The 25,306-nt window shown below is 50.5% G+C and overlaps 1 protein-coding gene across 1 annotated transcript in view; it reads left to right on the forward strand.

Moving 5' to 3' along the window:
- Positions 1 to 25,306, forward strand: part of LOC141154162 (coagulation factor VIII-like) — a 229,387-nt gene that overhangs the window by 78,845 nt on the left and 125,236 nt on the right. Inside the window, exons 11-14 of the mRNA XM_073639666.1 lie at positions 6,711 to 6,922; positions 9,504 to 9,639; positions 10,458 to 10,664; positions 11,831 to 12,476. Of these exons, the coding sequence (XP_073495767.1) occupies positions 6,711 to 6,922; positions 9,504 to 9,639; positions 10,458 to 10,664; positions 11,831 to 12,476 (1,201 nt within the window). The remainder of the gene's footprint in view (positions 1 to 6,710; positions 6,923 to 9,503; positions 9,640 to 10,457; positions 10,665 to 11,830; positions 12,477 to 25,306) is intronic.

The raw sequence follows: 25,306 nt of genomic DNA on the forward strand, positions 1-25,306 counted from the left end.
TTTAAATAGCTGGATTTCTAGCGCTGTAATATGGAAAGGACCTGGCTGTATTCTGCAGTGCCAACAAGCAAATGGCGCAGAAAAAACAGTGTTCTCTGGATTGCTTTTTAAGTAAATAATGAGGATTAGGATCCAAAGAAAAGTATTCCTGGCCCCTGAGACCTGGGCCTTTGTATAGAAATATCTAACAGCAGCAGAAGGCAGAATTAGAATGGAGCCTCTTGTGCTATGTGCACTGCAGTTTGCTATATACACTGCCTGCCTGCCTATATACACCCTGCCTGCCTGATATCTCTGCAGATGGGCTAGTTAGTCCTCAAAAGGACTGTTTGTTAAGATGGATATGTGTAATGTACGGTTTTTCTCCTTACAATACCTAATAAATCTCTCCCTAGCTCAGCAGCACCTCTCCCTGCACTGTCTGATTCCGGAGTGACTGACGAGCATGGCGGCGCCAGATCTGATATAGACCTGATGACGCTGTGCGGCCAGCCAATCACTGTAATGCCACAACCAACATGGCTACGGCATTACAGTGAGTGGCAGACTATCCCTGCATGTTCATTGGCTCTCTAAAGAGCGCCAAACATGCAGGGAGGGGACCCGAGTTCCCACCCGAGCTACCCGGAAATACTCGGCGAGCGCTGAGCATCTCGAGCAGTGAGATGCTCGGGCGAGCACCGAGCAGTAGCGAGCATGCTCGCCAGGGGTGGATTAAGAGTAGCAAGGGCCCCGGGCAGTTTAGAAGGCGCGGGCCCCCCCCCTCACACCTGATTTATCACGTGACATGTCACATGATCCCCTGTGATAGATCATGTGATAGTTCACGGGAAATTAATTTGGCACAATATTAATTGTGCTGCCTCATCTGAGAGCAGCACAATATTGGGGCAGATACCCTGATTCCAGCGATGTGTCACTTTTTCAGCTGCTTGTTGTCATTTTGAGAAAATCACCGTTTTATCTGCTGCAGATCTAGCAGCTCTCTGAATGCTGCGCTCTGTATAGCCCCGCCCACACCACTGATTGGCAGCTTTCTGCCCATGTTCAGTGTACACAGAAATCTACTGATCAGTGATGGGGGTGGGGTCCTACAGAACTTACTAGTCATCTAGTGATAATTACCTTCTGACAAATCAATGATTTTATCAAAACAACACTAAGCAGCCCAGTAAGTGACACATTACTGGAATCAGTGCCTCTAACCCTACATTATGCTGCTCTCAGATTAGGTGGCAAAAACCTGATGACAGATTCCCTTTAAAGGAGCTGTAAACACAAAAAAAGTTTATATTAAAAAAATACAAGCCATTTGTTAAATTAACTTTTTTTCATTGTTAATTCACATTAGACTGTATCTTCAACACTTTTGTCAGCAGGTCTTATTACAGACTCTGAATAGGGCAGCTCTCTCCCTCTCCCTCAGCAGAAAGTCACAGCATGGTTAAAAAACGGGATCTTTTATGATTTTCTCATAATAAATAAAAAAGGACATGCAAGTCCTCCAAACTATTTTCCGTTTCTCTATAGAGGAGGTCCTAAATCTTTCTTGTTCTTTAGTTGATCACATGTCAAAAAGGCAAAGCATTTACTATGAACTCGCCTAAAAAAATATACACTTGGAGAGTAATATCATCATCTGCATGTAAATATTCCTTGACTCTAAGGGCTCGCTCACACTGTCGTATAACAAGGCCGAATGCTATGTGATGTTTTATCGGATAGGACTCGGCCTTATGTTATACTATGGGACAGTGCAGATCTGCTATTATTGGCATGAGAAAATAATCTCATTCGATATTCGGACCATGTGCACCCATACAAGTCTATGGGTGCACGTAAAACATTGGACTGCACTCGGATGTCATCCAAGTGCAGTCCGATGAACACTCACAGAGACTATAGAGAAGATGGAGAAATTAAGTTCTCCATCTTCTCCATATCTGTGCTGCAAGAGAATCGGATCACACTCAGTTGAAGCTCTGACAGAGTTTGAGCCGAGTGTCATTAGCATAATTGGCCCTATTCTCTTGCATGAGAGAATATATGGCTTAGTGAGTGGACCCTAAAACTGAATAGTAGTGACGGACAGGCACCTCACAAGCGGGATCCATGTAGCTCTCAGATGTCATGTAGGTAGGGCTTCATTCCATGGGGTAGGGCTTAATTTCAAGGTATATAAAAAAATGGACTTCAAATAAAAATTAAATGAACACAAAAAGCACTAATTGAATTATTTTTTTCGTATTTATGTTTGCAGCCCCTTTAAAAACCCTTTGAGGACCAAGGCACATATATGTCCCATAGTTTTAAACTGGAAAAAAATTTGATTGAATAAAATTTAAGGTCCTCGAAGGTTTAAGTAGGTCATAAATTCATATGAATACTTGCTCATACAATTGCACATGCCATAAGATGAAGAAGAACAGAATCAAAAATATGACATTAAGTGGAGCACTTACAGGTATTCAAGGTGAAAGAGACCAGCAAAGGCATCGTCTCGAATGACAGTAAATGAGTTAGAATTCAGCAAGCTGAAAATGAAGACAGCAGGTTAGAAGCGAACCAGACTTTATGGTGCTCAGAATTAGTCAAGCAGAATTTATTGACTGCTCTTGCAAAGCACTGAGACTCCCGCAGTGTATAGATGGCTATGTGCGGCCTCCCGCTGTGTATAGATGGCTACGTGCGGCCTCCCGCTGTGTATAGATGGCACCGTGCGGCCTCCCGCTGAGTATAGATGGCGCCGTGCGGCCTCCCGCTGTGTATAGATGGCGCCGTGCGGCCTCCTGCTGTGTATAGATGGCGCCGTGCGGCCTCCTGCTGTGTATAGATGGCGCCGTGCGGCCTCCCACTGTGTATAGATGGCGCCGTGTGGCCTCCCGCTGTGTATAGATGGCGCCGTGCGGCCTCCCGCTGTGTGTAGATGGCGCCGTGCGGCCTCCCACTGTGTATAGATGGCGCCGTGTGGCCTCCCGCTGTGTATAGATGGTGCCGTATAGATGGCTACGTGCGGCCTCCTGCTGAGTATACGTGTATAGATGGCTACGTGCGGCCTCCTGCTGAGTATAGATGCCGCACGGCGCTCCCCCCAGAGACAGCAGGAGGCCGCACAGCGCCATCTATACTCAGCGGGAGACCGCACGTAGCCATCTATACACAGCAGGAGGTCGCACGGCGACATCTATACTCAGCGGGGGGCCGCACGTAGCCATCTATACACAGCGGGAGGCCACACGTAGCCATCTATACACAGCGGGAGGCCGCACGGCGCCCCCCCCAGAGACATCAGGAGGCCGCACTGCGGCAACTATACTCAGCAGGAGGCCGCATGCAGTCATACACACACACACAAACATATACAGACACGCATAAACACATTTGAAACACAAAAATACATACAAACAGACATCACACAATGACATCTGCCCACACACACACACGCAAACAGACAGACATCACACACACACACACCTGCCCACACACACACACCTGCCCACACACACACACCTGCCCACACACACACACACCTGCCCACACACACACACCTGCCCACACACACATCTGTGTGTGTGTATGTATAGTGTGTGTATAATGTGTGTGTATGTATAGTGTGTGTGTATGTATAGTGTGTGTGTGTGTGTGTGTGTGTATAATTTGTGTGTGTGTATTTTTTTTTTAAGTTAAAAACAAGTAAAATGCATGTGGCATCAATATCAAGACTCCAGATATAAGGGCCTATTCACACTGAATTTTGCAATGCATTCATCTCCTCTTTCCAGGCTTCTATCTAAATCTCTGAAAAATGGCATTCAGATGGGCCTTGACATAGCCATTGATTTGAACAAAGGCAAACCGAGGCTAAAGTCTGAATCTTTAGGCTCCATTTACTCTGCTTTCAGATGTCTCATTTCAGACAGCACAATCCTGAATTTCAGGGATTCAGTTGTAAGCCTTGTGTAAAGACCTGAATGCAGCGCTGAATGTGGTGTGAATAGGTCCTTACATCCTACACCACCTCAGGGGATTGTTGTTATGGAGTATTGCCCCTGAGTGGCCGCAGTTATGACCACCACCAGGGCTCGCGGTCACCCACCCTAGCTTTGGTATTCTGGGGAGCTGGTATAATGAATATCTGAGAAGAGCCCTAGAGAAGCAAGAACATTGGACAACCAAGAGGTGGTGGCCTCAAGTCAGGTGTAGTGTTCAACAGGGCAAGACTTTCTAACCTGCCCACACACACACACACACACACATCTGCCCACACACACACACACATATCTGCCCACACACACACACACACATCTGCCCACACACACACACCTGCCCACACACCTGCCCACACACACACACACATCTGCCCGCACACACACACCTGCTCACACACACACACACACAGACACCTGCCCACACACACACACCTGCCCACACACACACCTGCCCCCCCCCACACACACCTGCCCCCCCCACACACACACATCTGCCCACACACACACACCTGCCCACACACACACACCTGCCCACACACACACACACATATACACACACACACCTGCCCACACAGACACCTGCCCACACACACACCTGCCCCCCCACACACATACACACACACACACATCTGCCCACACACACACACCTGCCCACACACACACCTGCCCACACAGACACCTGCCCACACACACACACACCTGCCCACACACACACAGACACCTGCCCACACACACACACACCTGCCCCCCCCGACACACACCTGCCCACACACACACACACATCTGCCCACACACACACACACCTGCCCACACACACACACACCTGCCCCCCCCCACACACACACCTGCCCACACACACACCTGCCCCCCCCGACACACACCTGCCCCCCCCACACACACACATCTGCCCACACACACACACACCTGCCCACACACACACACACACACACATATACACACACACACAGACACCTGCCCACACAGACAACTGCCCACACACACACCTGCCCACACACACACACACATATACACACACACACCTGCCCACACAGACTCCTGCCCACACACACACCTGCCCACACACACACACACCTGCCCACACACACACACACCTGCCACCCCCCACACACACACATCTGCCCACACACACACACACCTGCCCACACACACACACCTGCCCCCCCCCACACACACACATATACACACACACACACCTGCCCACACAGACACCTGCCTACACACACACACCTGCCCACACACACACACCTGCCCACACACACACCTGCCCACACACACACACACACCTGCCACCCCCCCACACACACACCTGCCCACACACACACACACCTGCCCCCCCACACACACACCTGCCCACACACACACACCTGCCCACACACACACACACACCTGCCCCCCCCACACACACACCTGCCCACACACACCTGCCCACACACACACACCTGCCCACACAGACACCTGCCCACACACACACCTGCCCACACACACACACGCACACACACACATATACACACACACACCTGCCCACACACACACCTGCCCACACACACACACCTGCCCCCCCCACACACACACCTGCCCACACACACCTGCCCACACACACACACCTGCCCACACACACACACACACACCTGCCCACACAGACACCTGCCCACACACACACACGCACACACACACATATACACACACACCTGCCCACACACACACACCTGCCCACACACACACATACACCTGCCCACACACACACCTGCCCACACACACATACATACACATATATACACACACACACACACACCTGCCCACACAGACACCTGCCCACAAACACACACACACCTGCCCACACACACACACACACATATACGCACACACACACACATATACACACACACACACACCTGCCCACACACACACACCTGCCCACACACACACACACACCTGCCCACACACACACCTGCCCACACACACATACATACACATATATACACACACACACACACCTGCCCACACACACACCTGCCCCCACACACACACACACACCTGCCCACACAGACACCTGCCCACAAACACACACACATACACACACACACACCTGCCCACACACACCTGCCCACAAACACACACACATCTGCCCACACACACACATACACATACACACACATTCACCATCCCCTGGCTCCATTCCTCCTGCCTGCTCTCTCTCCTCTCCGGTGCAGCAGTGCAGGCCGGGGCGCACTGCGTGATGTCAGAGCTAGGAGACACAACCGCGCACAGGGCCATGTCTCCTAGCAGTGACGCGGCCGGGCCAGCACAGGGAAGTTAACTGCTGCAGTGCTGGCCCGGCCGATGAAGAAGTAGTGGTGGCCGCTGCTGGGGGAGTGGTCGGGCCCCCCCCCCTTCCGCCACTGCTACCGCTATGTGCCGCGGTGGCCCGCACATATAATGAGGACAATCCGGCATTAGACACCCCGCCTGGAGCCTCGGGCCCCCTGCAGGCTCGGGGCCCCCGGCGGTCGCCCGGATTGCCTTCATTATAATCCGCCTATGATGCTCGCTCATCACTAAATAACACCTTTAGAAATAGATTTACTTAGAAAATTGGTGACGTGTTCAATACTTATTTCACCCTCTATAGATGCTTTGCTTGTGTTATAACAACATCACCTTTAATAGTTGGGATATACAGTATATTTTCTATTTATTTAGGAGAACAACTGAAGGATTATCCCATCCAGCCAAATGAGTCTATTACATATATATGGCCCGTGACAAAATATGACAGCCCTGCGTCTTCTGATCCACGGTGTCTTACAAGGTACTATGGCAGTTTCCACAATCCACAGAGAGACTTGGCATCGGGCCTTATTGGACCGCTTCTAATCTGTTCAACACAAAGTTTGGATCAAGGTGGAAATCAGGTACTTGTGAGATACACCATGTGCTGTGCTGCTTTTTGACTAAGTATGGCAGAAAATTACCTGGACTCAGACAAATATTGTTATAGTCTCTCTAACAGCAGATATTTTATTGCTGAGCTTTTCCACAAACTTTTCTGAAGTATACAGTATAAGTATATATATATATATATTTTTTATATATACTTCTACTTATCAGGTTTCCTTCAAACTTACTATATAAAAATATATATTTCCTCTCTTTATCAACATTGTATTGTTCTGCTTGTCTCGTGATGTCACGGCTTAGTTAACACACGTTATTTATTTTTAACCAAATGTTTCTTAGCAAGACTTATACTTAAAATGATTAGTTGTTCAAAGACAGGAAAGACCTTTACATTTTCTTTGACGGCTTTTATATTACAATGCAACATCCTCAAACTATCAATAGCCAATGCAAAAGAAAAAGAAATGTGGCGCTCGCTCCCACCTCTGTACTTATACCCTTCTACCACCCCCACCCTCTGCTTCTTCTACAAATGCTGATTGTTCCGCCATCCCCCTGGTTATTTCATTACAATCATTCTAAGCTAAGAGAAAACTTCAGAACACATGAGACTGATCATTTGCTACACCACTTATTTCGGCCCATTTCTTCCTTCCATTCTGTAACATCCTTGTGGAATTAAAATGAAAAGTCTTTGCTTCCCAGATAATCTCCAGTTTAGCTGGGTATATCACTGAGAACTGAATTCTTGCAGCTTTGAGATCCCATTCTGTGTTTTTTTGCTACCACTGAACAGTCTAAGAACACCATTAGTGTTGGACCCCCGCAGCTTCTCTTGACTTATTAATAATGGCTTTGCCGTCCTGAGAATACCATTTTGCAAACAACTGGACGGTGATATTGTCCTGGATCAATATTATTTTTACTGCAATCCCATGGGCGTTTTCCACAACACATAATTTGGTAAAGCCCCCACGGCTAAAAGTGGCCAATAGCCCTTTCTCTATTAACACTAACGGCCACATCACAGAATAGTGACTGCAGAGCCGAGTAACGTAGTTTTGATTTTTTAATTTCTCCTCTCCATTGAGGAGATATTAGCTAGTAACATTTAGGTTAGAATTTATTTTTAGGCATTATCAGAGATTTTTCAGGGGAAGATGTCGATTGGGTATGTCAGATTTCGGGCTGATGATCGCTTTTGTCACAATACTGTTGACTGATAAACCGGGACCTACCCTGTCCCTAATGCTATTGGCGCAATAGCTACTCCTATTCCCCAGGTTACTTCTGATGGTGAAGATGCTGGGGCCACGTACTGTGCTGTACTCCTGAATCGGCCCTTATCTGTCTCCTCCCCCACCCAGGGAAGTGGGGAGGAATAGTGTATGTAAATAGCCAAACCAGACAAACAAGGAAGGACATACAGGGACAAATGTCAATACCAAACATACAAAATATACACTCACAGACAACAGAGGGAAACACCACAAGGATTAGGAGAGTAAACAAAAATAGAAGAGGAAGGGACTATGCACACAGCAAAAACACCAAGCAACAGTCACAGAACAACTCTCCATAAACGCTTCTACCAAACACCGAATCCTCCACTCCTCACCAGGCAGTACAAGACTTAACACTGGCAATCCAGATTGCCAAAGCAGAGACTATATAGGAGAGGGGAGTGGCTGATGCTGCCCAGCTGAGAACTTCCAAGAAGGAAGCTACAGAGACTCAAGGCTGAGCAGTGTAACTCCTGCACTGCTGAAAGAAACCAACACCATTTGATAAGAGGGAGAAGTGCTTCTATTCAATGCAGGAGTATGTGAACTCAGATGCTGCGGTCTTCTGGCTCCTCTCTGTCGCATTAAACCAGCTTTGTTATCTCCTGGTGATTAGATGCCACCAGAGATGTCTGGCGGTGGGTTTCTCTTATAGAACACAGGAGTGCTCAGCCAAACGAGTACTTTTTCCATTTTTAATGTGAAAGCTAGGCCAGTTTCACACAAGCGCATTGATGAACGTCAATAATCTATGTACGCAATCTGTATGGATTACTGATGAAAATATATATTTGTGTCATCGGTATATCATCAGATGTAGATGGAGCTTTACCGTCAGGAAAAAATTATAAAATATTGGTGAAAAATGCGCTGACGTGAAAGCAACGTTGGGATTTTCTGGATGCTTTTTGCTATTTTAAAGTAACCATTAGGACTGTTTCGCAAAAGGAAACCCATGCAAACGATATTCTTGGTGGGAATTGAACCCGGGGAACCAGTCTTGCAAGGTAATAATTCTAACCACTGAGCCACCCTCCATGTACATCCTCAGTATTGCATCTGATGAAGACAGAGCTTTACAAAAAGAAAAAAAACTATAAAATGCAGAATAGGCTCGTGATTAAAAATCATTGTGTGGTTAAAGGGATGATCCAACATCTAACACTGATGGCATATTAATAGAATGTCCAACTGGTGGGAGGTCCAAGGAGGTCCAAGCCTCTACGTCTACTCAACAGATAAGACAGGGGAACAGATCAGACTAGATCAGTAATACAAAATGTTTATCGTAACCAGACATTTTTCATTATAGATTGTCACGGATAAGGAACATATTCTTTTCTTCACTGTATTTAACGAAATGCTGAGCTGGTACCGCGATCAAAACTTCCAAAGTTCAGAAAACATAACCACAGGTGAAATGTCACCAAGGGAAAGTTTGCAATATAGTAAGTATACCGCAATGTTATATTTGACAAAAATGTTGCCCCACGCAGTGCTAATCTTTCTAATAGGGTGATCCAAGTATTTGCTCAGTATTTTACACCAGTCTTTGTACACCAAAACCAGGAGTGATAAATACAGAAGTGGTGACGCGTTTCTATTATGGTTTTGGGTGCATCGGTTATAGTTGGGTGCATCGGGAACCAATGGGATCTGTAGTTTAGCAGATCCCTTTTTTTATCACTTTCTTCAATAATATATGGAAGAGTTTCCAAACCTCAATCGTCAAATTCCTCCAATAGGATTTAATGTAAAGATAGAATAATTGCAGCAATTCCTGATGCACTGACAATAATTATATAATCTGCGGAAAATCCAGAAAACATGGCCCCTTAGCAGAAATTCTCATATACGGTCTATATTATCATCAAAATAAAGGAGCTGTACAGGCTTTTTACAAAAGTGCGTTATGAGGATTCTCCGGTGCTGGTGACGAGATCGAGCGGTCACTCGATACTTCCAGCCACACTCCAGCTAGACGTGCACGGTCCCACTCATTACAAGTCAGTGAGGCTGCACACGTCTAGTGGGAATGTGGCCGGGATTATGTATATCACATACTTGCAGTCACATGAGTGCTCGGCATCGGAGAATCCTCATAGTGCATGATGTGAGGACTCACATAGAGTGACTGCAAACATTTGTGGAAAGCCTGGACAAGAAACCAGAAAATATCTAAAACCAGACATTGCTGTGTCGATATAATGCATGATGCGGTTTCTTTATTATATATGCTATAATAACCAATGTCCTGCTTCCCCAGCTATAAACGGTTTTGTGAGCTCTCTCCAGATCCCCATTTGCCAGAATGAGGTCAGTGTGTTGCACGTTTTGAACCTCGTCCATTACACAGAGCTGCTGTCCGTTTACTTTGGAGGAAATACATTCTTTGTAGACTCAAGCTATGAAGAAACCCTGACGCTATTCCCAATGAATGGAAAGACCCTTGTGATGGTCATGGAGAAATCAGGTTAGAACGGTGGTATAGTTATCAACATGGTCACTGGAGATCAGTGGCTGCTGGGATTTACAGTACCGTAGACCCCGGGTTGGATGGAAAGAGTCGGACCCCCACCCACCCAGAATTTAAATCAATAACTTTCAGAGTTGGGCTTTCTGGAGGCTTATGAGCAACTGAATGTTTCTTCCTTAAAGGGAATCTGTCACCAGGTTTTTGCCACTTAATCTGTGAGCAACATAACATAGAGACAGAGACCCTGACTCCAGCGATGTGACACTTACTGGGCCGCTTGCTATTATTTTCATAAAATCAGAGTTTAACCAGCAAGATATTATCAGTAGAGGACTAGTGAACCTGCTGCCATGTAGTCCAACCCCGCACCCACCACTAATTGGAAGCTTTCTGCCTATGCACAGTGTACACAGGAAGCTGTTAATCAGTGGTGTGGGTGGGGTTATACAGAGCTCAGCATTCAGAGAACTGCTAGATCTGAAGCAGAGAAAACAGAGATTTTATCAAAACTGCAGCAAGCAGCCCAGTAAGTGACACATATGTTTCTTCTGCTTTATCATTTCATCATTTGTTACTTCCACATAAAATAACATGTTAGATTTGTAAAAATGGGCCTCATCCTTGAGCCCCAAATAGTCCATGTCATTAAAGGGAATTTGTCGTATGAGAGCAGCATGATATAGGGGTAGAGACCCTGATTCCAGCAATGTCCCTTACTGGGCTGCTTGTTATTATTTTGATAAAATCACTGTTTTATCAGCAGAAGATTACCACAAGAGGACTAGTAAACCTGCAGCCATCTAGTCCAATCCTGCCCCACCACTGATTGGCAGCTTACTGCCTATCTACAGTTTACACAGAAAGTAGCCAATCAGTGGTGTGGGTGGGGTTATACAGATGCTAGATCTGCAGCGAATAAAACAGGGATTTTATCAAACTTACAGCAAGCACCCCATTAAGTGACACATCGCTAGAATCAGGGTCTCTGTCTCTACATCATGCTGCTCTCGGACGAGGAAGTAAAAACCTGGTGTCAGATTCCCTTTAAGAGGTTAATAGTGATAGTCAATAAATTCCAGCACAGGCATTACCAGTGCTTGTAGTTCTTTTATGCTCGTTTTACCGGGCTCTGAAAACTGTTGCTTCTTCTTTTATCAATGCAGGGTATTGGCCGGTGACATCCAAGTCATCACTGGCAGATTTAAGTATGAGAGCAACGCTGAAAGTTTCACACTGTGAAAATAACCCGGAGGAATACGATGATTACGATCACGACGATCACAAGGACTTTCTAGAAGACTCTCCAGCGTATGAAGACCCTGTGGATGCACATCACAGAATGTATCCCTCCGGACCCCGCAGCTTGTCTAATAAAAAGAAACCTGCCGGACACGTGCAAAACATACACAGTGCTGACCATGAAGACCATGGTCTGGGGCTTTTTATTAACTCGTCAGATCCCGTTATAGCAATGGAGAGCGACGCTGTCGAAAAGGAAAATGCAGGAAGAAGAAGAGAGAACGAACGTCACTCTGTAAATAAAGTACATGGAGAAGACGAGCCGGAGAGCAACCGTCCAGTCCAGAAACTACAGGACGAGTCGGAACTTCCCGAGTCGGCAGCAGATCACTCTGACTTTTACGACTACGATTACAATAGTTCTGGCCTGGAGGACATTGATATGTATGGAGACCTCCCCGAAAAAGACCCTCGTAGTTCTCAAGGACAACTGCGGACATATTTCATTGCCGCTGTGGAAGTCGTGTGGGACTATGGAGCCGGGAACTCCTCCTTCTATACAAAAGACAAGTCAGTACCTAAATATCTTTAGATACTTAGTGATCAGCATTATTCTATTACATCTAGTAGATAAGAACTTTACAATGGTGAAGTGCTTGGATACATTGATGGTTTCTTCATTGTCATCTGAAATAGCGCTGCGCCTAAAGACCTGTAACATACCGTGACTCCTCGGTCATGAGCATCGGGTTTGTACAGGAGTAAGTTATGTTACATCATGGATTTTATATGGAATGATAGGGCCTTGTTCACATTACGTTTCCGCAGTGTGTTCAGCTGATTCCTTCTGAATCCCCTTAAAATGGGAATTAAATGAATGGACCCCAAAGAAGCAATAACCCGCAGTGACATGAACAGATTTCAAAGGAACGCTTTGTTTTTATTCTGAATATCAACTTGTTCCGACGGACACAGAAACGTAGTCTGCTACGAGCAAAAAGTCATGTTCACGAATAAAAACACAAATGAGCTTCATTTGGACTCCATTTGTGTCATTGCAGTGTTTGACTCTGGTGGGTGTCCCATTTTTAGGGGGATTTAGATGAAGCAAGAAAATGCAGTGTGAACAGGGGCTTAGGCTCCCAACACTATGTGAGACACTGTAAGTAACTTCTCTGTGACATGAAGCCAGCTGGTTAGCTTCCACGCCTCTCATATACTTATTATTTATAGATATGTTATATATATACACAGACAGCAATTTATTACAAATTACTTTCCTACGGTTGGTGTCCAATGGGAAATGAAATAGGAATTAGGGAAACAGGATAATGGGACATTCTGACTTGGATAAGGTGAAATATTTTAATATCCTTATTTAATACAACGGACGGTACATTAGGACACCTACCCATTACATTACAGGGGCTTTCATGACATGCTGATGAAGTGACCGCGGGCAAGGCCGCGCGTTGGTATCTATGATCTGGCCCAGCAAGATCCCCACACACAGACTCCATCTTGATAACCGTATCTTTACTCGTATACATTTTTAACATAGCAGAACACAGTAAATGACAACCGTAAATGTTCACAGCAATAACGTGTACTGATAAGCTGACCCTCACTGTCCCTACTCACACATTACCAGCCCTTTACTCCAGAAGGATGTGTCCCCCGTCGCAGGCCTGTCTGTCTTTGCAGGAGGGCGTCCCAGCCGGAAAAAAACAGGAACAGCAGACTTCGCGAAAAGAAAGGAAGGGATACTCTCGCCAGAGGTCCCGCTTACAGTCTCTCTGATCCGGGTAGTAGCTCCTGTGGATTCCCTTGTGTAGTCCACACTCCAGTAGCAGGGAGTGTAACAGCTGAATCCTTCAGCAGTGCGGAAGCTGGGGAAAACTCTGAGGATAAGATGTCAGATAACAGCAGCCACGTTGAGAGTATCCTCTACGGCACAGACGAGGACCTGCACACCGTCCTGGCTCTTTACACAGACTCTCTCAGAATCTTCGCGCGCTTTTTCCTGCTTCTCACTCTGCTCACGTGACTCTCCAGGGTGGGACACAGGAGACTCAGTCTTTTTCTCTGTCATCACATCCTGCGCAGGTGCAACCTCTGGCCACAAGGTGGCAATACCATCCTGCGTTATCTTTTCTGTCACAGGCTCTATCTCAATTATCACAGAACAGCCAGAGCCGGCCAGCTCACTACACGCCCCCCCACGCAAAGGTTGGCAGTCCCTGTCAACGACCGGCTCCAGGGCGGAGATGGCTGTGGATGTGACAGGGGGCGGCTGGGAAGAGGGCCACACATATTGGTCTCTGTAGGACTGTCCTGGAGGTACCCCTGCAGTGGTCCTCGTTGTCCGCCTAACGGGTTGGATCCCCTCTTTCCGACCAGTAACCCCACTCTCTTTCCCAGTCGACATGTCAGTAGAGGAGGTAATCGGTTTAAGTGCGTCAGTCGGACGGACAGGGGTAGGCATGCATTCAATCTCTACATCCCCGGGGTCAGTGTCTCCGACAGTATTAGTGATATCCATCTCTCTAGGTATCACAGTAGGGGAGTCAGGCTGGGAACGGCAGGGGCGCAACATATTACGGTGCAAAGTTTGGATGCTGCCGCTGTCTTCACCCTGCACTCGATAGACGGGGCCACCGGGGTACGGCTGTCCAATTACTCGATAGACTTCAGTCTCCCACTTGGGCCGGAGTTTCCCTTGCGGTTTCTTTATACGGACTAGGACCAGTTGACCTACATTCAGTGAGTCCTCTTGTACCGGAAGTGGGTCAGCGTGCACTTGATCCTGAATTTGTCGGCCTACTAGCCGGTAGACAGTCTCCATTCTCTGGCGGTGTGTTTGTAGCCAGGAAGGATAGGTACCACAGGTATCTTCTTCGGAGCTAGACAGTTGCAACTCATGGATGTCTTTGCCTGTACGGCCAAAGAGAAGGGTGTATGGGATGTATCCGTTGACGGAATGGACTATAGTCCCACAGCAGTTCTGGGAGGAATCGAGGCCAGTCGGGCTTTTTGTCTTCAGCCAATGTCCGGATCAGTTGTAAGAGGGTCCGGTTAAAGCGTTCACACGCGCCATTTCCTTGTGGATGGTAAGGGGTGGTCCTGGACTTCTTGATTCCATACATCCGTTGGAGTTCTTCAATGACTCGCCCTTCGAAACAAGCCCCCTGATCAGAGTGCAGCCGCTCCGGACATCCGTAGACCCGAACGAACTGCTGACAGATGGCCTGTGCAGCTGATTCGGCAGTCTGATCTTTGGTAGCAACAGCGACGGCGAATTTCGTGAAGTGGTCCACCATCACCAGACAGTACTGGTAGCCACTATTCGCCGTTCCGATCAACAGATAGTCCACCATCAACAGCTCGAGGGGCCTCGACGTCTTAATAGTCTGGACGGGGGCACGCTGCTCCGCGGACTTGTGGAATTCACAGGTACGGCATTCTTGACAGACGTTTTCAACCAGCTTACGGAGCCCCGGACAAAAAATTAACTGCTGGGTCCACCGGAGGGTCTTGTCTATGCCGAAGTGGCCGTTCCTCCTGTGAGCTTCGCCCACCATCTCATGGGCCAACTGCACCGGGATGACAATCTGCAAACACTCCTCCAGCATATGGGATAAAAGGGCCCTGCGACACAGGACTCCATCTTTCACGATCAGCCGATCCCATTGAGCAAGCAGAGCCAAGGCTCCGGTCGATAGTCGGGCTCTCACTTCGGAGGGCGGTTTCTCTTGTTAAGTTGACGCGCCCCCTGGGACATATTCCTTTCTGAGGGGAATACCCGGCACCGGATCAGATGGGGGGTTGTAGTCTCCGAGCGGCTGTGACCCGGTCCCGTGCCCAGGGCGTCAAGCTCAGTGTTATGTGGCAGTCTTTACTGATGTTATTAAAGTTCGTTGTGTCGACTACGCCACCCGTTGTGATGCGGTCACTGTGGCCGCCGCTGCAGCAGGGTCCGCTGAGGCTGATGGTGGATGCGCAGCTTGGTGGGATAACCCCCAACGGGAGGGGTATAGCCTCAGAGGGGACAGGCGCAGAGGATGGGGGTTGTGGTGGTGCGGTGCAGCCGGTAATGATGACAGACTCGGGTTGTGCAGTTAAGGGTCTTTACTTACTGCAGATGTTCCTGGTCACTCTAGCTCCAAGTGACCTCCCGAGCCGTGCTGCGTCCACCAGGTCCTGGATCCGGTCAACCCCCAAACAAGTCCGGAGCGTGGCCCTGAGCTCTCCCTCTGTCCTTTCTTCAGCCGTCCCCACCAGTGATTCACCTAAGTCCAGCTCCCTCGGGCCTTCTGTTGGGCAACCTTTGGCCTAAGGTTCCCTGACCCTTCCTGTGGTGTGCCTTCAGGGTGAATGTAGTGGGTGACCGTGACAGACACTGCCCACGGTCTCCGGTCTCTGGCTGGGGAATGTCTTTGCCCCCACCAGCTTGGGTTCCGGTACCCTTCTGCTGACTCCTCACCCGGTGTTCTTATTTGGGTTCTTGGGTCCCTTCTTTGTCCCCCCTCTGGGTCTTTCTACACTCCACTCTCTCTCTTCAGGGCCTCTCTTTCTTTCAGCTGCTCCTCTGCCAGCTTCCGCTCCTCCTCATCTGACAGGCTCCTCTGCGTCTGACAGGCTCTCTGCGTCTGACCCTGATTCTAAGTTGGTGCCCTCCTTATATATCCCTCTATGTGTGAGCTCAGGTGACCAGCACCCAATGAGCTCCTATCACTACCCAGACTGCTCCCCCTATCTGCCCCTACACTACATGGGATGTTCCTCCCCCCTCCCACTCCAGCCAGGAACAGGCTCGGTCGCACCTGCACATTTCTAAGTGGGAGTGCCGTCGGCCTGCTCCTCTGGAATGGGATGTATGTAGTGCATGCAGTCTATCTGAGCTCAGTTCCACACTCCTTCCTTACCCGGGAGTGGAATATCACACCTCTGGGTTGAGGTGCAATACCCCTGTAGCAGCCGAATCCTCAGGGTGCTACATTCCCCCCTGGTAAATCACAGCACGTCCTCGGGCTGCAAAGACAAAAACACCAAAACATACAAATTTTTTTATAAACATATAAAACATATAAAATATTATATATATATAAACTTTTTCATATAGACATCATTATAACATTCTCGTCGTCTCGTTCTTTCTTCCTCCTCTGGTCACCGTGCAACTCGTGACCAGGTAAAGTGCGACAGTCTTTTGATAAGCAGTTTCTCATAAAACCAGTAGGGGGCGCCTTAGGAAGCGCAACTATGTACAGGGAAGTTTTGGCCGTTCTCAGTCCCCGGCCAAGTAAAGGGAATGGGATGGCTGCTCACAGTCCTCAGCCTGGTTTGGGTAGGGGACACACGGGTTAAACTGTTCACTGGTCCCAACGGGGACTAAACTTTAAAGCAGCCACGGTTACTTGGGTACCCCGACGGGTAACTATTTACATCTCCTTTGTACTATTTCAGTCATAGTACCTTCTAGCCTTGAACCCGTCCGGGTCTTCTGGCTCCTCCTCCCTACACCGCAACTCCTCCTCTGTCAGGCGATGCACGTGGAGGGCGTAAGGTCCCTTGGCACACTTGTGCCGGGTGAACGTTACCTCGTCACCGACGTAGAGGTCACGGCCTTTGTGACCCTCTGGCAGGTGAGACTCGACATCCCGTCGGGTAACGAAGACGTCACCCATGGTGTTCCGGTCCTTTATGAAGCCCCACCCATGCTGCGCATTAAACTTTATTACCGTCCCGATGGTACGGGGACGATCTGCTGCATAGGGGTCCCTTCTGGTCCGACTCTTTTGCTCCGCGCTGCGGGTCCGGGCCCATTGCTCTCTGGCCCGCCTCTCCTCCCGCTCTCTCTTGAACTCTGCCAGCTGTTGACGGCAACACTCGGTACGCTCTGCTGCAGCTGCCCGAGTCTCTCCGGTGAACCCCATCAAATCTTCTCCCGTGGGGTCCCACACGAACTGGGCTTCCTCGAGTGGAGGCGAGACCCGAGTCACGGGCTTTGGAGCCGGGATCAGGGGCTCACACAGGGGACCTAACTTCTTTTGTCGCTCCAGTTCCAAGAATTCTTTGGGCCAGATGAAAGGCCGCCCGTCCGGCCACGCTAGCTGGCTGAAGGGGTCCTCTCCCAGATATGGCACCCTTGGTGTTGCGGGTGCGGGCGCGATGGTGGGGGCGCCCAGGTTGCCCAGGCCTTGCGGCCAGGCCTGGGGCATCTGGAAGGTAAATGGAACTGTTAACACGGCGGCACCCTGGGCCACCTGGCCTTGCGGCCAGGCCGGAGGCTCCGCGGAGGTAGATGGCTCTGCTGGGGATGCGGCGCCCGGAAACGCTAGGCCCTGCGACCAGGCCGGAGGCTCCTCTTCCTTAGCCACGCTCCGGGTCACGACGCGTGACGTCACCGGGGTCGCGACGGCGGCTTCCGGTCGGGGCCTAGTCGGTGGCGGTGTCATGGCGATCTCGGGTACGGCCGGGGGACCTTCGGGCTCTGCGACGGGGAGCTGGGGCAGGTGGGCGGTCTTCCGGTATGGGGTATAGGCGTCCCCCTTACCTGCTGCCATACGTCTCGCTCCCTCTTCTGCGCCGTCTCCGGCCTTGGGTCCTCCCGCGTCATCCGCAGAGGTAGTCGGTGTCTTCTTCCAAGGGAGCGGGTTCCGTGGACGGATTCCAGCTTGCTGGGCCATCTCCCGGCCCCACTCCGCCAGGATCTCCCTCTGCACTCGGGCCATCCTTCCCGCGAGGCCCTCCAGGGCACTCCGCGCGCACTCCCGATCTCGGGGAAGCTGCGCCAGGATCTCCGCTAAGCCCAGCGGGGTTGTTGACTCCAGCAGGCTCCTGACCATCGGGTCGGTGCTGCTCTGCTCTGCTTCCGGCAGGCTCCTGGCCAGCGGGCCGGTGCTGCTCTGCTCTCCTCCTTCTTCCTTCTGCAGGCTCCTGGCCAGCGGGCCGGTGCTGCTCTGCTGCCGCTCCATTCCCGGGTCTACTCTTTCTCTTCTCGACTCCGGGTGCTCTCGCTCTGGACACCTTGCCTCCGGGTGCGCTCGTTCTAGACTGCCCCAAGCGACACCCATCTTTTCTCTTCTCTTTCGTCTCCTCCCACTTAGAGGGCGGTCCCGGGGCAACTCGGTGACTGTCAGCTCCAGGGGGAGTTCTTTCACGCTGACAGACACCTCCAGCATCACAGTCTCTGTTGGTGGGGGCGGTTTCCACTTTTGGCGCCATTTTCTGTCCTGGCCCACGATGGGAGGTGGCCTCTTGCCCTCCTTTGGCACGCCCATAATGGCGTCCGCTGCTCTTCCAAGGCGGGAAATCTGCGGTTTTGGCGGGAAGCGTCGCCCAGTGGCGGGAAACTCTGCAGATGGCGGGAACAAGCTGGAAATGGCGGACAATCGGCGGGAAACGACTGGTGATGGAGTCCGATGGCGTGGACCCTCCGGAACCGGCGGGAGACTTCTTTCTGAGGTAAACTTGCACTTTTCTTCAGGCACGCAGTACCCGGGTGTTGCGGGCACGTAATCCTGCCGACTACGCCAAAGTTGACGCGCCCCCTGGGACATATTCCTTTCTGAGGGGAATACCCGGCACCGGATCAGATGGGGGGTTGTAGTCTCCGAGCGGCTGTGACCCGGTCCCGTGCCCAGGGCGTCAAGCTCAGTGTTATGTGGCAGTCTTTACTGATGTTATTAAAGTTCGTTGTGTCGACTACGCCACCCGTTGTGATGCGGTCACTGTGGCCGCCGCTGCAGCAGGGTCCGCTGAGGCTGATGGTGGATGCGCAGCTTGGTGGGATAACCCCCAACGGGAGGGGTATAGCCTCAGAGGGGACAGGCGCAGAGGATGGGGGTTGTGGTGGTGCGGTGCAGCCGGTAATGATGACAGACTCGGGTTGTGCAGTTAAGGGTCTTTACTTACTGCAGATGTTCCTGGTCACTCTAGCTCCAAGTGACCTCCCGAGCCGTGCTGCGTCCACCAGGTCCTGGATCCGGTCAACCCCCAAACAAGTCCGGAGCGTGGCCCTGAGCTCTCCCTCTGTCCTTTCTTCAGCCGTCCCCACCAGTGATTCACCTAAGTCCAGCTCCCTCGGGCCTTCTGTTGGGCAACCTTTGGCCTAAGGTTCCCTGACCCTTCCTGTGGTGTGCCTTCAGGGTGAATGTAGTGGGTGACCGTGACAGACACTGCCCACGGTCTCCGGTCTCTGGCTGGGGAATGTCTTTGCCCCCACCAGCTTGGGTTCCGGTACCCTTCTGCTGACTCCTCACCCGGTGTTCTTATTTGGGTTCTTGGGTCCCTTCTTTGTCCCCCCTCTGGGTCTTTCTACACTCCACTCTCTCTCTTCAGGGCCTCTCTTTCTTTCAGCTGCTCCTCTGCCAGCTTCCGCTCCTCCTCATCTGACAGGCTCCTCTGCGTCTGACAGGCTCTCTGCGTCTGACCCTGATTCTAAGTTGGTGCCCTCCTTATATATCCCTCTATGTGTGAGCTCAGGTGACCAGCACCCAATGAGCTCCTATCACTACCCAGACTGCTCCCCCTATCTGCCCCTACACTACATGGGATGTTCCTCCCCCCTCCCACTCCAGCCAGGAACAGGCTCGGTCGCACCTGCACATTTCTAAGTGGGAGTGCCGTCGGCCTGCTCCTCTGGAATGGGATGTATGTAGTGCATGCAGTCTATCTGAGCTCAGTTCCACACTCCTTCCTTACCCGGGAGTGGAATATCACACCTCTGGGTTGAGGTGCAATACCCCTGTAGCAGCCGAATCCTCAGGGTGCTACATATTCACATACTGTTTCAGTAAGACGTGCTCGGGATCTCGATCTTGAAGCTTGGCCCATTCTTGCTGGGACAGGGGAGATCCCACTACGGCTTCAATCCCTCCTACAGCATACTGGCGGCTATCTTCTATTTGCTTTGCGAGCCGGGCAAAGTCAGGCATCTCATCTTCCTCCAACTCTTCATCCCGGTCCCCCACTGGCGGGGATGATGTCACTCTAGACAGGCTGTCAGCATTCTGATTCTTGTTCCCCGCTCTGTATTTAATTTTGTACTGGAATCTAGAGAGCCTGGCCATCCAGCGCTGTTCCATTGCCCCTAGTTTGGCATTCTCTAGGTGGGCAAGAGGATTGTTGTCCGTCATGACCAGCACCTCCGCCCCCGTCAGATAGCCAGCAAATTTCTCCGTCATAGCCCAAGTCAGAGCCAAGAGTTCCAAGCGAAAGGAGCCGTAGTTGACGGGATTCTTTTCGGTGTCACGGAGAGACCTACTGGCATAGGCTATCACGCGTTCTTTATTATCTTGAACTTGAGAGAGGACCGCCCCTAGACCTTGAAGGCTGGCGTCGGTATGCAACTGAAACGGTAATGTGTAATCTGCATACGCCAGAACAGGGGGTGATGTTAGAGCAGCCTTAAGTGCCTGAAAGGATTTTTCTCGGTCAGGCCCCCAACTGATGCTTCGTCCTCTGGGACTGTTCACGGTCCCTCGGAGAACCTCATGCAGTGGTTCAGCAAGCCGAGTGAAGTCCTTGACAAACCGACGGTAGTAGCCTGCCAGCCCCAGAAAAGCCTGGACTTCTTTGACTGTAGTTGGCTGCGGCCACTCTTGAACGGCTGCTATCTTCTCCGGAGAGGGCTGGACGCCTTCGGCCGAGATCCGGTGACCCAAGTAGTCGATTTCCTGCTGGAACAGACGGCACTTGCTGGGCTTCAACTTCAAGCCGTGTCCCCTCAAGCGCTGGAACACTTGGCCAAGCTTGTGAAGATGATCCTCGAAGGTGGGGGAGTATACCACGATGTCGTCAAGGTATATCAGCGTAAACTCAAAGTTAAAGTCTCCCAGACAGCGTTCCATCAGTCTCTGAAAGGTCCCTGGTGCATTATTCAAGCCGAACGGCATCCGGTTGAACTCATACAGGCCCATGGGAAGGATGAAGGCGGTCTTTTCCCTGTCCTTCTCACTCATTGGAACCTGCCAATATCCACTGGCCAGGTCTAGGGACGAAAAATATTTGGCCTTCTTTAGGGAGGTCAGTGACTCTTCGATCCGGGGAAGTGGATATGAGTCCCGGATAGTGCAAGCGTTCAGCCTACGGTAGTCCACGCAAAATCTCAGGGAACCATCTTTCTTTTTGACTATCACCACGGGTGCAGCCCACGGGCTCTGGCTTTCACGTACCACTCCGGCGTGTAGCATGGACTCTAATAGGCTTTTCACCTCCTGGTATTGTTGAGGTGGTATCTGCCGGTACCTCTCGCGGATAGGGGGGGTATCGCCCGTGGGTATCTCGTGCTGGATACTGGTGGTACACCCAAAATCTGTGTCATGCTTTGCAAAGGAGTCTTGGTGTTCCCGCAGGAGTTCCTCCACTTGAGACACTTCTTGTTTGGTGTATTGAGACGTGTCTAGCTGTACTTTTTCCCGTAGTTTTCGCCCAATGTCTTCATCGTCTACTTGAGCGTTTATGGCTGAGACGGTTACCGTCCAGTCGCCTTCTGTAGACGGGGTGAATTCTAGGGGTCCAATGGGATTCACTTCCATGGGTAGAGCATATACCCGGGCAAGTTGAGTGCCGGCTTCAAGGGCTAGGCCTACGTCCGCGGTGTTGTTTAGCCTGACAGGGACTCTCCCGTTCCTCACGACGGCTAGAGTGCGAGCAACTAGTGGGTTTAGCTTACCCCCACTTGGGGTCCTCGGCTCGATCAACACTTCAACCCCCTCAAGTTGTCGGTGGGTGTTAAGGGGTAAGGAAATGACTGTCTCTTTTTCAGCGGGCAAAGTAATCCGAGTACGGCGTGGCACCGTAATGGCGGCTAGGGGTAGTTGTTCCTCTGCCTTCTGTTGAAGTCCAACGGTCCGGATTACGCGCTGGAACGCCAGACGAGTCGGCTTATGTTTGGTGACTTTCTGCCAGTATTTGGGTCCTTTTCTTGTCGACAGCATAAGATCCAGGTCTTTCAAGATGTTCATTCCAACTATCACTGGGGTCTCGGAGCCGAAACCTTCCTTGACGATGACAATCCCTCGTTTCCCTAAGTCCTGTCCGCAGGCCTTTGTGTCCATCCAAGCAACTCCGGTCACTGGAATGGGTAGATTATTAGCTGCAATAATCTTAATGGCGGTGTCTGGGTCACAAGCAGTTCTTGGTTTGAGGTAATTTTCGTAAAACTGTTCAGAGATCGTGGTCACTTGTGACCCAGTGTCCATCAGTCCCTGTATGGCAATTCCTTCCAGGACAACTTCAAGTGTCGGGCTGCTCGAGGCAAGAGCACTCCGCCGTCGGCTCTGTCTTTCCACACCCCTCTCTTTGGCCTCCCCTGCTGCGCGAGCCTCAGCTGCACAGGTGTCTAGTTTAACGGCGGCCATTGTGGTGAGGCCCGGCGTGGTAGCTCTGCTTGTGGATATGGCTGGGGTTCCATTCGCTGGTCTGATCGAAAATCCCTTCGCTGAGGTGACTGAGGGTTTGTTCGTTGATGCAACGGAGGTTTTTGTGGAGGGAAGTGTTGAGGACAACGATTTGCCCTATGGCGAGGATCACCGCATGACCAACACTGTCCCACGGGACGACTAGGCTGTCTTCGCTGGTCTCCCTGTCGGTCTAATGTTAACTGTAATACCTGTTTCTGTAAGTCTGCTACCATCTGTTTCAGGTCTTCCATGTCACTGTTCGGATTTTTAATGTCAGATATGGATCTGCACGCAGCACCTTGAATCCCCACATCCATGACGGGTCCCCTTGAACGTTCTATGGCTTCCTGTTTGACTTCAGCAAAAGTAAGAGTCGGCATCATCCGGATCAAGTCCTGTAACGTGCGGTTAAGATACTGGTCTCTCAGTCCTATTACAAATTGGTCTCTCAGTACCAGGTCACGAGGAGCCATACCAGCTAGTTGTTCCCCTTTTCCACAGGCTTGTTCAAGGAGTACCTGAAGGGCGTTCGCATATTGGGAAATATCCTCCCATTCAAGCTGCGTCCGTCTAAAGAACATGTGTCGCAGTGTTCCCTGGTATGTGGTCGGCCCATAAGTGTTCTCCAGCACCCGCACCAAATCATCCACTGTACGCTGGCCCCTGACCGTCTCCAGTCTGACTGTCGTCCATGCCTCCCCCTCTAGCGTCAGTACCGCCATTTCTGCCAAGGTCTTAGGGTCAATATTATACATTTCTCCCAGTATCCGGACTTGTTCCGCCCACTCTGGTACAGGGTAGTTTCGTCCGCCAAATTTCCTGACCTGATTCACAATAGACACCGGCGGGGCTTTCTGACTGTACACGTGGCCTGGGTGGGAATCTTGTTGGTCACAGATCCTGCCGACTATGCCAGATGAAGTGACCGCGGGCAAGGCCGCGCGTTGGTATCTATGATCTGGCCCAGCAAGATCCCCACACACAGACTCCATCTTGATAACCGTATCTTTACTTGTATACATTTTTAACATAGCAGAACACAATAAATGACAACCGTAAATATGCACAGTAATAACGTGTACTGATAAGCTGACCCTCACTGTCCCTACTCACACGTTACCAGTCCTTTACTCCAGAAGGATGTGTCCCCCGTCGCAGGCCTGTCTGTCTTTGCAGGAAGGCGAACCAGCCGGAGAAAAAAACAGGAACAACAAATTACGCTGAAAGGAGGGAATACTTCGGCCTCTCGCCACAGGTCCCGCTTACAGTCTCTCTGATCCGGGTAGTAGCTCTTGTGGATTCCCTTGTGTAGTCCACACTCCAGTAGTGGGGACTGTAACAGCTGAATCCTTCAGCAGTGCGGAAGCTGGGGAAAGCTCTGAGGAAAAGATGTCAGATAACAGCAGCCACGTTGAGAGTATCCTCTACGGCACACACGAGGACCTGCACACCGTCCTGGTTCTTTACACAGACTCTCTCAGACTCTTCGCGCGCTTTTTCCTGCTTCTCACTCTGCTCACGTGACTCTCCAGGGCGGGACACAGGAGACTCAGTCTTTTTCTCTGTCATCACATCCTGCGCAGGTGCAACCTCTGGCCACAAGGTGGCAACACCATCCTGCGTTATCATTTCTGTCACAGGCTCTATCTCAATTATCACAGAACAGCCAGAGCCTGCCAGCTCACTACACTAAATCCATTGGCATTAATATCGAATCCACAGCTAAAACTGATCCCGCTCTTCTGGGAAGGTTTTTGCCACAATTTTTGAGTGTAATGTAGCGCCCCGAGGGTTCGGTCGCTACAGGGGTATTGCACCTCTGCCAGAGGTGTGGTATTCCACTCCCGGGTAAGGATGGAGTATGGACCAGGGCTCGGTAGGCTGCATGCATCACACACACCCCATTTCCGAGGGACAGCTCAACGGTGCTCCCATTAGACAGTAATGCAGGCACGACAGACCATGTCCCTGGCTGGAGTGGGGAGGGGGGAG

Source organism: Phyllobates terribilis, unplaced genomic scaffold, assembly GCF_046119375.1.
Source record: "Phyllobates terribilis strain yellow unplaced genomic scaffold, ASM4611937v1 Scaffold_7__3_contigs__length_470593459, whole genome shotgun sequence".
NCBI lineage: Eukaryota > Metazoa > Chordata > Amphibia > Anura > Dendrobatidae > Phyllobates > Phyllobates terribilis.